General features: G+C 49.0%; 1 protein-coding gene across 17 annotated transcripts in view; it reads right to left on the reverse strand.

The window, feature by feature from the left end:
- Positions 1 to 321: 321 nt before the first annotated feature.
- Positions 322 to 13,374, reverse strand: part of SOX13 (SRY-box transcription factor 13) — a 93,225-nt gene continuing 80,172 nt past the window's right edge. For 13 of the 17 annotated variants that reach the window (XM_043500507.1, XM_038380243.2, XM_043500506.1 and 10 more), the window contains 3 exons: positions 13,209 to 13,352; positions 5,394 to 5,610; positions 322 to 4,208 (listed from right to left, as the gene is read on the reverse strand). In XM_043500507.1, the coding sequence (XP_043356442.1) occupies positions 3,929 to 4,208; positions 5,394 to 5,610; positions 13,209 to 13,352 (641 nt within the window). In that variant the 3' untranslated portion in view covers positions 322 to 3,928. The remainder of the gene's footprint in view (positions 4,209 to 5,393; positions 5,611 to 13,208; positions 13,353 to 13,374) is intronic. The other 4 variants (XM_043500513.1, XM_038380246.2, XM_043500512.1 and 1 more) reach the window with 1 other exon arrangement.

A 13,374-nucleotide genomic window follows, 5' to 3' on the forward strand; every position in this document is an offset into this window, starting at 1 on the left:
CGACCCAACGGGGATCTCTGTCCCTGACCACATCGATATTTGCCAGCCAACGTCAGCTGTGGAGCTCAGGGAGTCAAGACAGGTGCTTTGACAGCCAAAGATGTGGGGTTGATCCTGGTGCTGACGACCAATCTAGACAAGGGGTGGAGGGGCACAATGAAGAGAGTGCTGACAGTAAGACAAGCGAGGCCACACCAGGAAAGAAAAAGCATTGGGAAGGACGAAAGTGAAGGAAAATGAGGAGGGGCGGGAAGGGAGGAAGAGACACTGCGTCCCTCTCCCCCACTGTGATCTGTTCCCCAAAGCAGAAGAGCCCAGATCTCTGCTCCAAAAATCCTCTTTATTGAGCCAAGAGGGGAAAAACAAAAACAAAAACCCCACCATTGTAAACAAGTATGTGAAATATACAGGTTAAGTTACTCGTCGTCTTATTAACAAAATAAAGCTCTATCTATATTTACAGTCATAAAAAAAACAAAAAAACAGCTGGTCGCTCGGGCACATCTGGGGCCGATTTACAAAACGGGGGATGACTCCTATTTCCAATGCATTCCTGCCTGTGCAGTGCCCTTCCTCCCATTCCTTCCCCCCAGTCCCACTAACCTGGACTCCAGAGGCTTGTCAAGGACACCACAGGAGAGGCAGGTGTAATAAATAACGGAGAAAGGGACCCTTACAGGGGCTGAGCCCTGCCATGGAAAAGCCAGCACCGGCTGGGGCAGATATGCCACCGCACCTTTGAGGGGATCCTGAGGTTCAGCCTACCCGCACGCCCACGTCCCCTCAGTTTGGTTTTGCCCCGAATCTGGGAACCACTGTTCACTCAGACTCTCTCTGTCTCGCATATACACGTGTCACTTTCTGACAGAGCAACCTGTGCTGTGCCTACCTTAGGCTGGACACCAGGGTGATGGGACCCCATATCAATACAGAGGGTTACGAGACAGAAGTCTCGAGAAGCTCTCCTTCTCCCAGCATTGCTGACTTGTGCAGCAGTTTAGGAAGGAGACACTTCTCTCAGCCTGGGGATGCCCCCTGCATGGAAATTGCTGCACTGACAAAGGAACAAGCAAAACAAACCACAAGAGATTTTGAGGTTGCAAGGAACCAAGCCCAAGCTAGGAAAGGGGCCCACCCCCCAGGCCAGAAGGTGAGTGCTGCATATAGGCGACAGCAGTTGAAATAAGGACAGTAGCAGGTGAGAAAAGAAGAAGAAAGAGAGCCAGATCCTCAGCTGGTGTAAATCAGCAGAGGTCCATCAGCTTCAATACAGCTATGCTGATTTAGACCAGCTGAGTCTCTGACGCACAGTTCTTAAGCTGGATGCAAGATCGAGCGGCCAAGTCAGGTCAGCCAGTTGTTGCCAGGTCTACCCTGGAGATTCAGGGACTCACCCCATTTAACCCAGGCCTGCCTGGGCCAGTAGTTGCTCCATAAAGGCAACCAGTTACAGCGAAGTGACCTCGGGCAGCTCTTCTCCAAGGGCCGCGTGTTCCCTATCAAGGCCCCAGGCTGCACGCCTCTAGCAGCCACCAGCTGGGGTGCCAGAGTCCAGAGGTGTGTAAGCAAAGCAGAACCCCCCTCCAATAACACGATCCTGAGGGGGAATCTTTGCCAAGCAGCATTAAGGCCAGATCAGGGAGGGGTCGGAGAAGAGAAGCACTTGCAGAGCACCACCTCCCCCTTGCCTCCATCCCCAGTGCAGGCCAGGGGGACGTCCAGCAGCTCTCGCTAACAGCGGCCACCTGAGTGGCTGGGGTTCTTCCCTCCCACTGCAGCCTGGGCCATGCGAGGGAAGGGACTCTGCAGGTGACAGGATCCCAGCTGTCAGAATGGACCTCACCTTCCTGCCAGCCAGGACTAGCTCCCTGCCTGTGGGCTGCTGGCTTGTTTTGGATGCTGTTTCAGCTCCTGCCACCAGAGAGAGCCAGGGTCCCACGCTGGGACCTGGTTTCCAGCCCTGAGGCATAGCCTGTACCATACCTCCAGCCAGGAGGATTTGCTTGGGGAGGTGAAGAGAGCACAGCTGGCATGTTCCGTTGCGACAGTGGCTGGCAAAGCGTGTCGGCTCAAACGGATTTGCAAAGCTGTAGGAGACCCGCAAGAGCGGCACAGGTCCCCCGGTAGCCAATGGGGTTCACCTGGGGGAGCCGCAGGGGAATCCCAACCCGAGGGTCCCAGTCTGCTACAGGCACTGGTAGCCAATGCTGTGCCGCTGGGACAGGCTAGGGCTCCGTGCCCGTCCCATGCCAGGAGCTGCACTCTCTGCAGCAGAATGTCCCGCCATGCCGCTGCAAAGAAACGGGCAGCAGCTTTATTTACAAACTGGGCCAGAGCCGTCAAGAGGATAAAAGGCTCCTCTGAGACCTTGGCTCTTACTCATGCTAGTCAAGAGCTAAAAATGGCTGCATGGGAATTTACTGGCAGGGTTCAGAGCGCGAGGGGGGGGAACGAGAGAAAGAAAGGCCCGAGCAAAGGAGCAGGGGGCGAGGGCGGGCCGGGCTGGCACAGGGACTGAATGAGGAACAAGTGTTCCACCCAGACATTTGCTTTGGAGAAATGAAAAGGCCCCAGAGAGCCTGGCTGAATGGTGGCAACTGTGTTGTTCCTGCTGCAGCTGGCAGGGCCCCGAACAGGTGAGGATTCTCCTCAGCTGGCTGCACAACGGGGCCGGGATGGGGGAGCAGGGGGAAAGACAATGGACAAAGGTCTTCCCAGCCGCTGGGGTCTTTCCTTATTTAGCCCCCGCAGAGCCAGGGCTGCCCAGAGGCAAATGCATTTGTAACGCTGGGGGCGGGTTAAGTTTTCCAGCCCTCTTCCCCCATCCCCACGCGTCCTGTTAGCTTAACGGCAGGAGAGGCTCGGGAGGCGTTTCCCATATGGGCTGTCTGTAGCTCACTTGGGACCCTCCACCAACTGCTCTGAGCCCCACGCTCCAAGCGGGCCTGGATCTGTGGCCCTAGAGAGAAGGCTCCCATGAAGTGGGTTTGTTCCCTAGCCAGCAGGGAGCCAGGAGGAGGTAATGCCCGTCCCCATTGCAGTGGGGGACTCTGGATGGACCTTGGTGCCTAAGGATAAGAGGGAGTGGAGGGAAGCCCACCCCTACCTGCATCTCCTCTGTGCGGTGATTTCTCCCCCACAGGCCTGGCTCTCCGTGCACAACACGGCTCAGCCACGTCCAACTAACCCTGCAGCACCTCACCCACAAGCCCGTCTTTAAACCTCCTGCTGCTCATGCTGGCGAGAGGCCTGTCCGGCAGGGAGCCAGTAACCCATGCCCCTGCAGCCTCCGGAGGAAGAACGCTGGATTCCACAGGGGCAGTTTCTGGATCCTCTGTGCTGTAGCTCCCCACATTCACAGCTCCGCTGTCCTAGAGCTGCATCCCCTCCTGCTTTAGCTAGCTTTTACACAGTCTTGGGATTGCTCTGCCCCCATGCTGAGGGGCCAGGCACCTCCCACCTCTGTGTCACAAGGAAATATCCAGATGTCAGCTCATGCCAAGCACCATCCCCATTGCTGCTTGGGTAAATGCATTACACAGCAGAGCTGGCACCTCTTCCTTCTGGGCGGGCGAATGAGCCAAGGCTCCCCGCATGCTGTGCGCGTTGGCATGCACACTTCCTGTTGTCCCCCGCACACCTCTATATACATCCAGCACAGCCCTGCATGCCAGGCCATTCGGAGGGCAAGGGCGGCCCAGCTGCAAAGAGCTCTGCACGCAGAGGGGTTCACAAGCGACCCCCTGAATCTAATCACTTCCTAGATCAGGGAGCCATGCTGTGACGGCAGTTCTCCCCAAGCCCCCATTCCCATCTCTTCCCAACTCAGTCAGGTCTTCAGTTCCAGCCCCAGGTGGGGGAACGTTGCAAAATCTGCTACTGCTCCGCGCTTCACACACGCGCACCCCACCCCGCCCCGGCTCTCTGCTCAGTCTGTGAGCACCACCAGCTCCCCGTCGCTCTTGTCCTCGCCCTCGGAGTCCTCGTCCTCGCTGTACCGGTACATCTCGCCATCCGCCACCGAGTGCCCGTCCTCCCCGCCGTCACCCTCCTGCGACTTGAGGCTGCGTGTGTTGACAATGACAGGCATGTTGGGGTCCATGCTGCGGGGCAGGTAGTGCTCCACCAGCGGTGGCGCCAGCTGCATGCTCACCGGCCTCTGGTATAGGACATCTGATGAAGAGGCTTGCATCTGACTACCCTGGGGCCTGCAAAGCAGGAGATCACAGTCACTGTCCCTGGGCATTAGAGCTGGTTGGCAAAGGGGCTCCCACCCTCCCTTGGAAAATTCCGATGAAAATGAATTAAAAAAAAAACAAAAAAAAGGCATGCTGAAATTTTCACCAGAAAATGAAAATTTTCAGTGGAAAACCCCAAACCAGAAATACTTTGGCCAAACACACAAATATTTCAATTAGGAAAGGCTGCCGTGGTGTCTCATGGGAGTTGTAGTTCTGGTGTCTCATGACCCCATTTTCTTCTATAGGTTCGGCTCCCTGTTTGGACAACGTCTGCCATGATGCACTCTGGTCTCTCCTCAGGGTGAAAGGAGGGAATTGAATCATGGGAGATGTATTCCAGCTGAGGAGCCCAGCTCATGGGGCAAAATGAACTACAACTCCCATGAGGCACCACAGTGGCATTTTTGAACCAAGATGTGTTAGTTTTCAAGAGTTCTGTTTTTTGAGGAAAAATCCAAAATTTTCCTCGGAAAGCAGAAACTTTTCATAAAAAAATGTCATGTAATTGAAAACTCTTATTTTCCATTAAAAACAGTTTTGAGGGGAAATTATTGACAAGCCTTACTGGGGATTCTCTCTTCCTTCTGGTCTTTCTGGCCCCCAGCCCCTTTGCAGTATTGAATTAACCCCCTTTCTCCCGACTACTGTATACATGGATAGATACAGTGCAATAAACTGGCTAGCATGTCTGTGCACCACTACACCTTACTGGATGGGCTCAGCTGTGTGTCATAGAACCCGTAACTGCTAACAGCTAATGGAGAGTCACCTTTCCAACCAACCAGTGGTTTTTCTAGGGCATGAGGATGTGGGGTTCCATCTTCACTACACCCAAAATAAGTTCTTAGTGGCCAAGGTATGTAACACAATGACTACTGGGAGATCCTAGGGTTCCCCATTGCTCTGGACATATACTGACACTGCTAATCATGTCCTGTTGATCTAACCCGCACTGCGATTTCAACGGGATGCAGTATTGCTCTTCACTTCCTGTCCTAAATTTCTGTGCAGCACTGTTATGCCCTGTGTTCCACCTCAGCGCTGTTTGCAATTCAACAGCTGGCAGCTACAGACAAAGGCACTTTTTCGGAGGGGGAAGTGGGGGGGAGGGGAAATGCAGGCATACGGGGACCAAAAGAGATGGAGCCTCACGCTATCAAGTAGCCCTGCCTGGTGTCTTGCCGTCTATTCCTCATCAGCGCCTTGTACTCGCCCACGCGCAACCGCTTCCCCTCCACGATGCAGGTGCGCTTTGGCCGCGGCTTGTATTTGTAGTCGGGATACTTCTCCAGGTGCTGCCGGCTCAACCGTGCCTGCTCCTCATAATAGGGCTGCTTCTCTTGGTTCGTCATCGATTTCCACCGGGACCCTGGGAAGAGAGAATGCAAGGTAGAGAGATTCAGAGAGCTGTTATGTTTGCCTTTTGAAACTCCTCACCATCCGTGGCCATCACTGGGGACAAAACCCAGGTCCTCCAATGCCTCTAACATTTGAGCTGGAAGAATAACCATGTTAGCTGGTAGCAGTAGTAGGCTGTTATCCACTCAAATTACCTGCGACTTGTTGCAGCACAGATTTTGCAGCACACTGTGTTACACCTTTAAAGCCCTCTCTGCTGCAGCTGAACATGCTGGGTGGAGGGAGGAAGGCATTAGATAAGGACTCTCACAATCTTCCCCAAACTCCCAGAGTGGCAACAGAAGCAGCGGTGATATTTCTTCTCTCCACCTCTGGGCCTGAGCAACAACAAAGTGCCTCACCAGATAAGCGATTCTCCAGGAGTGCTCCCAATGCTTCACAAACATTAATGAAACCTCCCAATCCTCTTCAAAGGTAGGTTCATATCCCCCATTTTACAGATGGGGAAACTGAGGCACAGAGCTTTGGGAAACTGATTTGCTCAAGGCTGCACAGTGAGAGTCTGTCAGAGCTTGGAAAAGAATCCAGGAGCCACAATGCTTTAGCCTGCCACAGTATCAGTCCTTTCCTTCAAAACCCCATGGCTAGTGGTCCAAGCAGTAGTCTGGGAGCAAGGCAGCCCAGGGTTCTATTCCCAAATCCCTCTACAACCTCAGGCAAGTCATAATTTTCCACTGCCTCAGTTTCTGCATCTGTAAAATGGAGAGAATACTTTGCATACAGCACTTCCCACCTGTGAGGTGCCTAGCACACTGCTAGCACTGTAAAATTAACCGTCTATAATAAAGCATCTCTGTTTTCCTGGGAAGTTCCGAGTTTAGATAACCAACCAAATTAAATAAATAAATCCTTCTTTGGAGAAAGCTGCCATTAGGGTTAAGGCACTGGATGGAGACTCAGGAGATGGGGGTTCAATTCCTGGCTCTGCATCAGCCTCCACCTGTGACCTTGGGCACATCACTTAGGTCTTGTCTACGTGGGAAAGTTTTGCTGGTTATACCAGTATACTGTGGTTATATCTAACTCCCAAGTGGACACTTAAGAGTGGGTTTTTCCATTTAGCTTAAACCCATTCCTAACTAGCTTCAGTTAAACCAAAATAAGAGAGTCTACCCAGGACTTTGCACCGGTGTAACTGAACCAATTTAAATTAAACCAACGCAATTTCCCCATGTAGACAAGGCCTCAGTCTAGGAGCTACTGTGCTAACAATCAAATAGACATTATGGAGGCAGGGGAAGAAAATGTCATTTGCATACAACGACATCTGAACAAAAGAGGAGCCACCCAACTCAAGCGACTTGTGCAGGACATTGTCTTTGATTGGCAGGTGCTGAGAGGTATGTCAAGCCTCACTGAGACAATGCAGTCACAGGGGACACAGGATATCAAGGGCACAGAGGAATGTAGGGCTATTCCACAGAGCCTGCTCCCATTTAAATGTGATTATCCAGGCCATTGTTCACAGCCAGTCCACCTGTCGTGAAAGAGAACGCCTCCCCCCGCCCTTCCCTACTGCTGACCTTTCTGCGTCACCTCTCCGTCCTGGGCTTTTGATTCTTTTTCCCCTCACAAAAGGTATGGCAAGCAGGTGCTGCAGCTAAAATAGACAGTCCTTCCATGTGACTCGAATTCCCCGGGCTCACTGACCTTTGTCATCAACCCTGCCAAGGTCCAGAGCAGGCAGGGAAAAGAGGGGAGTGGTGCACAGAATGCAGGCCGTATAGAAAGGAAAGGTCACACTCAACCAGCAAGCCTGGGGAAGGAGCAGGAGGAGAGAAACACCTTACTTTTGTCACGGGAACGGGGCCTGCTCCCCGGAAAATTAACGGGGGCCTTTGGATCAGGCCTCAGGGTAAAAGTGGGTTAGTTCAGATACAAGACAGACCCCTGCTCAGAGCTAGACAAAGTCAAACCTCACATCTGATGCCCCTTCTCTCGCACTCCCCTTTGTCCCAGATGCTTTCATGTCCATCATGGCACAGATGCTGTGAATACACAGACATGCACAGGTAGCCCGCACAGGAGCATAGATCTCACCTGCTGCACCGCGACCAAGTTTAAAGAATACGGTCAGCGTAGGGGGTCCCACGCTCCTGGCAAAGTACAGTCTCAGACTCATCCTTTCTCTCCTACCTTTTACACTACAGCCAGCTCTCCCTACTCCCAGAACTGCCAGGGATTGGGGGAGTGGAAACTCTCCCTTCCAGTACAGCCATATGAACCTCATGCTGCCCTGGAAGACTATTGTGTGTCCAGTCTAACCGATCCACAGCAGCAAGGCAGCGAAAACCAGCTGACAGCTAAGCCACTCACAGGAGACAGAACCCAGGTTCTACAGCACACGATCCCAGTCAGTCCCACTTGGTATGTGTGGATGGAGCGACGCACCCGCCAGCTAGCAAACACTCAAACCATCTCTACCTCTGCCTCGGCTGTTACATTTCATGTCAAAAAGCATTAGTAAGGTTCAAACAGGATGGGTCCGGATCTCTGTTGCCTGGAGAGTTATTTACACAAGTGCAAACTGGGGGCTTTCCAATCCAATTCCTTTGTACCGATGTAAATGATTGTACAAAGCATAGGGAAAGGGAGAATCCAGTATAGATCAGATATGAAATATGCAGGAGAACAAGTGTTTTGGGAGTAGCCCCTAGTTGTGCACACAGCATAGCACTGACGGTCTCTCTCTCTGTATATTAGGGTAAAACGCCTGCAAACGCATGTCACGTTTGTTCAGATTACCGACTAACTGCATGGCATGTTTTATCCAAAGATCTCAAAGTACATAAACCGGACAACACCCCTGTGCAGTAGGGAAATATTATACCCATGGGGAACTGAGGCACAGGGGTGTTAATAGACTTGCCCCAGGTCATACAGCAATTCTGAGCATAAGCTGGAATAAAACCTAGGGGTCAGGACTCTCACTCTTCTGTTCTAGCCAACAGGGTGACACTCCCATAGAAGTGTCTTATGCATAGATCGCCAGGACCAGCCATGCCTCTGGAAGATACACACGGACAACCACAGATTGGGCAAGTACCAAGCTCCATGCCTCTGGATACAAAAAGATACCCACTACTAGTGTTTTCCACCTCTGCTAAATGTGCAGAAATGAATACAGGCTGCCAAAACAAGAACCTCACCAGTTATTTAAAGCTACACAATTACATTAGCAGCCAGCACACCACAACGTGGCCATTCCTGACACCCCCCAAACGCTGTGGGTTGCCATAAGTAACAGATCAGATCCTAACATATTCTTCAGAGGGAGAAGCTTTGTTCATTGCTAAAAGCTGCTAAAAGGTGCAAGAGACCAAATTAAAAGCAAGCACTGAGGGTAACCCGCAAACCCCTGCATTGTGCTAATGCGCACTAATTACTAGCATTCTGGATGGACTCCTCACAGACCACACCAGAGGCTTTAAATAGCAAGCCTATCGAAGCTGGGACAGAGCAATTCGACATGACACCACAGCCTGGGGTGCATGGTGAGGTGTGTTGGAGGCCTTTGCAGAATGCTATAGTCCAGGGGCATTGATACACAGAGCAGAAGAAAGGGTGCGAGGGTCTGACAGACACTTTTGTGATATAAAAATCTATATGAAATATTTACACCCAACACTTAAAATTGTAAAACAAGACACAGTGACAGGAAAAGCTCAGGATTGAACCCTCATGTAGAGAGAGTCATTACAATATTCTAGAAAAGTAAAATCTTATTGCTGTCACCTCTTGATTGGTACAGGGCTCTGGGAGTCAGGACACTCCCTGATTCTGTTCCCAGCTCTGGGAGGAGAGTGTGGTTCAGAGCAGATCACTGTGCGTCAGGACTCCTGGGTTCTATTTCCCAGCTCTGACAGTGTTATGATCTTGGGGAGGTCACTTAGGGGCTGACTCCTGTGAGATCCCATTGACTTCAGCGGGATCAGATAGCAGCACCCAGCACCTCTGCAGGTTGGAGAAGTTTCACCCTTCTGTGGAACAGAGCTAGAAGAATTTACGTCTCACGGGGTAGGGTAAGGTTAATGCATGTAAAGCACTTTCAGATGTTCCGATGAAAAGTGCTGTAACTGCAAAATATTATTTGAATTAAAACTGAAGCACATAGTGCCAGGTGTAAACATGCCTGCCCTTCACCTCTGGATTTATTTGGGGAGGGGGGTGTATGTGTGTGTGTGTGTGTGTGTGACACCATGCTTATGCCACAAGTGCGCTGAATTTGGTGGTATCAGACTATGCTTTCATGGACATTTCCCACATGCAAGTCACAAAAATTGTCCCTGTTGTCTCAGTCCAGGGGGCATTCTGCAGCTTCACAGCAGGGGAATGGCTGGCCAGGGTTCAGGTGCATTGGCAGGGTAGCAGGTGTCTGGCTGGCCTGGAAGGAGATGCACTGGCAGAGCGGTCGGGGGACTCAGGACTGGACTAGCGGGCTTGGAGCAGATCGGGAATTAGGTACACGGGCAGAGTTGGGTGGGGGAAGTTTGCTTGCACTATTAGTCCATCACTTTCATGAATCCCATGCCATAGACCACCACGGAAGAAGCTTCCTTTTACTGCTGCATTTGCATGGTCAGTTCTCTGACCCCTGGCCTCCCATCTGACTTGAGCCAGGATTTGATCTGGGTTCTGATTTCTAGCCTGCGACACTGAGGATCATCTGAAAGAAGAGTGGGGGAAGGAGGGAACCAGGGTTGATAAAAATCAATTATTTAATATATATATATTAATTTAAATCTAATTTTTTTAATAAAATACTTTTTGAGGAAAAAAAATCTATCTAAAGTTAGTTTTAATTAAGATACATTATAGCTCAAAGATACATATATCTATATAATTAAGATACATATATCTCATCATAGAATAGGGATTATAAATTCTAATTCTATAGTATGAAACAGTATATTCATGTAATGTTTAAGAAAAGTTTTGTAAATGAGTTCCAACAGTTCATGGATTAGGGACCCAATCTTACAGGGTTCCAGAGGCTTCTGTATAGAGTATTTAGGTTAATCTGTCTACCTACCCAATGGGACTCAGTGCTCAGTCTTGAAGATACCATCATAGATGCTTAGTTTTGCACTTCTCAAACTGGATTTGTGTCTCCAGAGATAACATGCATGTTAACAGCAAAACTGTTTTAAATTAAATAAATAAATAAATAAATAAATAATATACAGAGGTGAGAAATAACAGACCTCAATCCTATTGTCCCTCTGCAAATTTGTGTACACAGAGCCAACCCCTTACCTCTCTCTAAAAGTGCAAAATTTCAAAAAGTTCAATGAATAGAAGATTCTTGAGGGTGGAATAGATCTGGACAAGGAGAAGAAGTCTGGAGATAAATGTGAGAAGGGAGGGACAGGCAGTAGAAACAAAAGTGTAACTGTTTGAGCAGCATATTCCAGAAATCTTGAGGTCTTTCTGAGTGTAGCCTTCATTGATTTGAGATCTACCATACCATTTTCTCACTAGAAAGGAAAACCTATAATGGCAGCAGGCCATAAAAGAGACCCAGTTTCGGAATAAGACCCATTCAAGAAATATATGTTTGCTGATGATGTTTTAAAGAAAGTCACACCAGTGAACTGGTGGAAGTCACTTAAGCACTTGGATTCAGAGACTGTTGAAGTGATAATCTCACTTTTAACAGCAGTAGCTTCTTTTGCTGGTGTAGAGAATATTTTCTTCCTTTGGACTAATTCATTCTAAATTGAGAAATCGTTTGGGACCTGAAAAAGCAGGAAAGCTTGTTTTTCTTTTCCAGATTATGAACAAACAGGAAAATGAAGGTGAAGACAACTGAGTTAGCTGTAAAAGCCAGTATTTTAAGATTCTCATATTGACCTGGCTGACATAGTCAATTTAATTTTTTTTTAAATATTTCTTGTAACTATTTTAGTTAAAATCAATTTTAACAAAAACAAACCTGATTTTAAAAAACTTGAATGTTTAATTAAATTAAAAAATGCATATGCTTGTTTTGTTAAAGTATTATATGTTTGCTGTTGAAGAAAAGAATCCAGAATACATAACGTTGTTTTAGTTAAATAAAACAATTTAAAATGTCTGTCTGATGATGTTCTCCTCCTGATACATATGGCAAGAAAATCCTCCAAATAAATTTGTTAGTCTCTAAGGTGCCACAAGTACTCCTTTTCTTTTTGCGAATACAGACTAACACGGCTGCTACTCTGAATCCAAATATTAATGTTAACCTGTTGAATTGGAGATATTTATAAACTCATTGGGAAGTGAACTATCTGCTTCAATTATCTTTGGTAAAAGAAAAAAACAAAGACAACCATTCATTTTCTGATATAGCTGTAAAACTAATTTGAAAAATTTTCAAAATAAATCACGTTAAAAATGTATAGTGTGTACCTTCCAAAAATGAAACCTACATCTATCTCTGAGTTGTGAAGAATATGTATTAAGGTTAGAAAAACCAACAAGAATGCACTTTTATGTAGAAATCCATGATTAAATTGAGTCTTCCTGACTAATGACTTAAATCAAATCCATCCTGGAGGGAACATTCGGGCTGTGGAGCCAAATTTACAATCCATCAATGAACAGGGCAGGGAGAAAGCCCAGCTGGTATGAGAAATATTCTGGGCTTTCCTTCACCAGGGATCATTGTCAAAGTGAGCTAGCTCCTAGCTGCCCAAACACCTGCCATTCCGATTCCAGCTCGGACACCAGGGAAACAAAAGCCTGCCGCTCTCTATCAGGTCCCACCACTGACCTCTCCACCAGGAAAGCTTTCTCCTCTGCAGGATTAGCTCATTCCCACAGCTCTAACGTGTCTCCACTAGTCAAATCATACCAGATACCAGTGCATCTCATTAGTGTCTTGTCTCCCTCTCACCCCAGCTGAGACATGCTTAGACAAGCTCAGAAAAGATTAGATAAGGATGGACAGATAGCCTTGTCTTTTGAAGATTATCTCCTCACTACCAACCCCTCTTTCCGTAGCCAGGAACCACCCTCTGATCCTCAGAGCTCACACGCTAAGCACATTTAGGCCTGGTTGATGGTAAGCTTCGAGGGAAAGCACCAAGTGCTGCAGAGAATGGTGCAACATCTGATGCTTTCCCCAAAAAACAATGCACAGCCCCAGGACCCAATGTGGTGCCAAGGGGAACTGGGCTGCTGGAGAAGCCGACTTTGGGGAGAGACGCACAAAAGCGCAGTCCTAGCCGCTTGTGGTCAGTGAAGTGATATTCAGCACCAGCCTTTCCTTCCTTCTCTTGGTGGAGAATGGTGTGTTTTTATGGCCCTGCTGCTTTGCCGGTCAGTGCATCCATGTACCGGTTTGGAGGATCCAGACTCTTGCAACAAGCTGTCCTGGGAGAGAGGAGGGGGTTGCTTCCGTCATTTCATCCTAGCTCAGAGCCCCTTGGCCAGCTGTAGGCTGCATGGCATTAGCAATAGGCAGTGGCTGATGGGTCAGCAAAACTGCTCGGCAGATTCCACGTCATTGGGAATAGCCCAGCAGAGAAAACCCAGCCCACCCTCGCTTGCCCACGGGACACTTACCCAGGATCTTGCTGATACTGGAGTTGTGCATGTCCGGGAAGGCCTGCAAAATCTTCCGCCTTTCATCCTTAGCCCACACCATGAAAGCATTCATGGGTCGCTTTATGTGGTTGTTGTTCCTGGACTCGGGGAAGTGTCGTGAGCCTGTTAGGAGCACAGCAAGGAA

Source organism: Dermochelys coriacea, chromosome 21, assembly GCF_009764565.3.
Source record: "Dermochelys coriacea isolate rDerCor1 chromosome 21, rDerCor1.pri.v4, whole genome shotgun sequence".
Lineage (NCBI taxonomy): Eukaryota > Metazoa > Chordata > Testudines > Dermochelyidae > Dermochelys > Dermochelys coriacea.